At 52.2% G+C, this 3,925-nt stretch overlaps 1 protein-coding gene across 1 annotated transcript in view; it reads left to right on the top strand.

The window, feature by feature from the left end:
* LOC108802199 (myocyte-specific enhancer factor 2D homolog) overlaps positions 1 to 3,925 on the top strand; it is a 37,267-nt gene that overhangs the window by 24,866 nt on the left and 8,476 nt on the right. Inside the window, 1 exon segment of the mRNA XM_018574066.1 lies at positions 1,282 to 1,414. Within this exon segment, the coding sequence (XP_018429568.1) occupies positions 1,282 to 1,414 (133 nt within the window).

The following is a 3,925-nucleotide window of genomic DNA, read 5'->3' as shown; positions in this document are numbered from 1 at the left end:
TATAATATTAGAGCTCTGAATCTCAGGGGGTGACAATTTACTTGTATAATTTGTTCAGGAGCATCCCGTTGTTGGGTGACAACATCCTATGTCTGTCTCCAAATTACATTCCCGCGTTGTCACCCGATCACACGGGCTTCGTTCAGTTAGGGTTGACGGCACCAGTGACTGGTCCCTTTTGTTGGCTGTAAGCACTGTGCTCAGGCAGGAGACAGGCCGGCCTCCGTGAGGACCTCGCAGCCTGAGATGTCTGCCCTGACAGGGAGAGAATACCAATAAATAACAGCACACGCAGCCATCCCTGACTGCTAAAGTTGCACCAAAGAAACAATTCAAGAGCGGCCATTCTTACAAGTTCCCATCCCCCGGCTGGTTTCTATAACGTCCGCAAGCAGTGCCGCTGGATCTGTGCTGGAGAATCTGTTCAGGATCGGTTAAAAGTAGGGATGCACCGATACTGGTATCGGTGCCGATACCGAGAACAAATGCTCCGATACCGGAACTTCCGGTCAGACGGAGATCTCTCTCTGGCCGGCAGTGACCGAGGGAGCATAGAGCCGGCTTCCTTTCCGATCAGGAAGCTGGGAGGCGGGTCATGACTTGCGTCCCGACTTCCTGATTGGTCAGGAAGCCACGCTGCCTAGGAACAAGTGAAGGCGGCTTCCTAGCCAATCAGGAAGACGGGAGGCAAGTCATTACATGCCGCCCGGCTTCCTGCTTAGGCTGCTTAGCAACACGTGAAGGGCGGCTTCCTAGCCAGTCAGGGAGGCGGGTCGTGACGTGCCGCCCGGCTTCCTGATTGGTTATGAAGCTAGGCTGTCACCGGTACTCATACCGAAAGAAAAATATCGGTACTCGACATTGAAAAAACGGTATTGGTGCATCTCTAGTTTAAAGCCCACCGTTGGTGGGAGGGGCCATATGGAAGGAAGTGCTCGGCTGACACGGGGGAGGTTGTAGCAGCGCGAACACTAAACTCCCTCTGTGAATTCCCCGCCCTGCTGATGTGTGTTATTGCTGCTCTGTCCCTCACTTCCTGTCCTGGTCACATGGTTGTCCCTGGGAAACATTTCTGATGTCCCGATACGCGTCTGATTTAACCCCTTAAACCTTCCAGTTCTTGCTCAGATCCGTCCCATAGCTTGTGCACGGGGCCCTGCCGGGTGGCCCCGTAGAGATCATAGACGGTTGTGTGGTGTGATGTCCCCGCTGTATAACGGCGGAGGTTCTTGTACCGTTCCACTAGGAAGTCATCTCTTATGTCTGCTCCTCTCTTTACAGAACATACAGCGGTTAGGAGGAGCTTCACAAGCGGCTCACTCTTTAACGACCCCGGTTGTTTCCGTGGCAACGCCCAGTTTACTGTCCCATCATGGACTGCCTTTCTCCGCCATGTCCACAGCGTACAACACAGGTGAGTGCCGCCGGCCATTTGTAGGTGACGTATGACCATGATGAATTTGTATCTACTGTCTACCTTCTGTTTGAGGGGCAAGGTGGCCATCATGACGTTGGGAGAAGCTGTGCTTGACCCATGCAGGTCCACGTGATCATCTGCCCTCTACTCTGTGTGCTGCCCAAAGTCACGTGACCTACCTGGTACTTCCCGGTACGGGACAATATGTGACTCTCTTGTTTCTCCTTCGGGAAATATACGTCAACTGATGGCTCCGTCTGTGAACATGACGTTCCCTCTGGACCATCACCCAGTTGGGCTTCGTTGGGAGACAGAACATAGCATGGGGGTAAAGGGGGAGAGGTTTGGGGATAGGGAACCGGGTGGGTTATAGAGATAGAGACGGCTTGTCGCACTCCGTACCGGATGTCCCAGCTGTGGGGGAAGGGGATCTGGGGGAGCATGATGGGACGAGAAGATGACCATGTATGTCTATGTGGTCTCGCTCAATGGGCCAGTAGGCAACTACTGAAATCTTGGGGGTAGGTAGTGTTGGAATCATGGCGGCCAAGTTCTTTCTAGATCCCATTCAGTATGGTGATGATCTCGCTGAGTACCATCCAGGACATTCTAGACTTGACCTCCTAAAGGTTGGGACTGGTGGACTTCCATGGCTTCGTCATAGTCTACTTGGTCACCATCAGGATGTAGATCATTCATTTGAAGTTGGTGTTTCTTGGCCCTTCTGGTTTTTTGAGTCGTAAAGCTTCAGAAGACGACGCTGTACGGTGGTACTGAGCATATGGTGAGTGTTGGACCATTGGCTGCTTACCGCCGGGCACGTCCAAGGCCAGTCCTGGCCTTTGGGATTTCAGAAGACGACGCTGTACGGTGGTACGGAGCATATGGTGAGTGTTGGACCCTTGGCTGCTTACCACTGGGCACGTCCATGGCCAGTTCTGACCTTTGGGATGTCAAGAGACCATGTGGGCAAATCACGGGGCCTACCTATTCACCTGCCCACGCTCTCCAGAGTGACACCCCCGGTACTTTTGGGTATGGGGGACCACGTGACTCTTTCCCCTCCCTTCCTAAATGACCAATCACCAAGCCGGAGAACCGTCACATATCGGGTGAGGAGAATGTCCTTGGCCTGGTAGAAGCTCCAACCATCTTCACACCTTATCTAAAGTATTCACCGCCTTGGAGGTTGTCCTAGAACACCAAATCACACTGGATTAGACCCTCTCATGTCACGTGACCACAGATCCCTACGAAGCACTTTTGATGGACGACAAGTCCCCACGGTGACCCCATTTCCTGCCTCCGCCATCTTGGATACGAGTGACCTACATGGGTGCAGGAACCTGCTGGGGTTGTGGAAATCTCGGGAACACCCGTGGAACTGGCTGCGGATGTTGACACGTTGGGTGGGTGGATCGCCGACCCGCTGGCTGTAGGCTCGTCACGATCCGGTTTTGGAGGCACCGCCTGACAAACCGGTTTTAGGAAGATCCTCATCTTCAGGAGCAAGTGAAACCGTGTCCACCCAGAGAAGGGAGGGAGGGGCGCGCAGACAAGTCGTGGAGGTACTGATACCTTTGCTGCGCTTCCACTCCCTACTTCTGTCTAATCCCTATATTAGTCCCTTATAATGACCTTCTCCCCTTCCCCCCATGTACTCGGGAGTGGAAAATGTTTGACTTTCTGGTGTCCCCGTGTCTAACGACCGGGTACATGTGGAAGAACCGTAGTCACCCCTTGTGTTTGTGTGGCCACCGGCCTTCAGAACGGCGTAGCCGAGGACCTGCCGAGGAGGAGATACGGCCTACCACCAGCCCGGAGGATGACAGCAGCCTGCGGACGACTCGCATAACCTTCACACGGCTCCCCCTGCTGGCCACGCTGCGTCCCGACGCACCCCGAGAGAGTCTCTATGACCCGTGTGACCTTCCCACTGCACATGTGTCCTCCTGTCACGGATGGCGAGTCCCCCACGCGGTGACTTTCTCCAACCGTGTTATTGAACCGACGGCTCGCTCATCTTGTTATCTCTCCGCGCTTTACAAAGCCGGGCCTCAGCTTTCGGGGCCTATAAAGGCAAAACCCGCGATTGTGTCCACAGGAGGGACGGCTCCGACCCGCCGGCTGGTTCCGGTTTAACAAAGGGGGGGGGGGATGTCTTCTCAGGACACCCGAAAAATGCCAAATTTGATCATTTCATCATTCGGTACATGGCGGGTTTTTTGTGCTCCGATTATCCCGTATTTCCCCGGGGGGGGAGAGGTATGGGGGATGGGCACATGCTGAAGCCTAAACTCAAGTTGTCTGCCTGCTGTAAAATGATATACATTAATATTAAATACGGTTTATGATCGTTGAACTGGAGTTAATTTTAATTGTTATTATATTTTTTTATCATCATTTTTTGTTTTTTTAAATTAATATAGTGGATTTATTATTATTATTATTATTATAGTGGATTTTTAAATTATTATCATAATATTTGTAATATAAAATATTATATTA

This window comes from Nanorana parkeri, unplaced genomic scaffold (assembly GCF_000935625.1).
Source record: "Nanorana parkeri isolate BGI_ZX_2015 unplaced genomic scaffold, ASM93562v1 scaffold2710, whole genome shotgun sequence".
In the NCBI taxonomy this organism is placed as follows: Eukaryota; Metazoa; Chordata; class Amphibia; order Anura; family Dicroglossidae; genus Nanorana; species Nanorana parkeri.
Note: the sequence above shows the minus strand (reverse complement) of the source record. Positions and strands in the feature narration are given on the sequence as shown.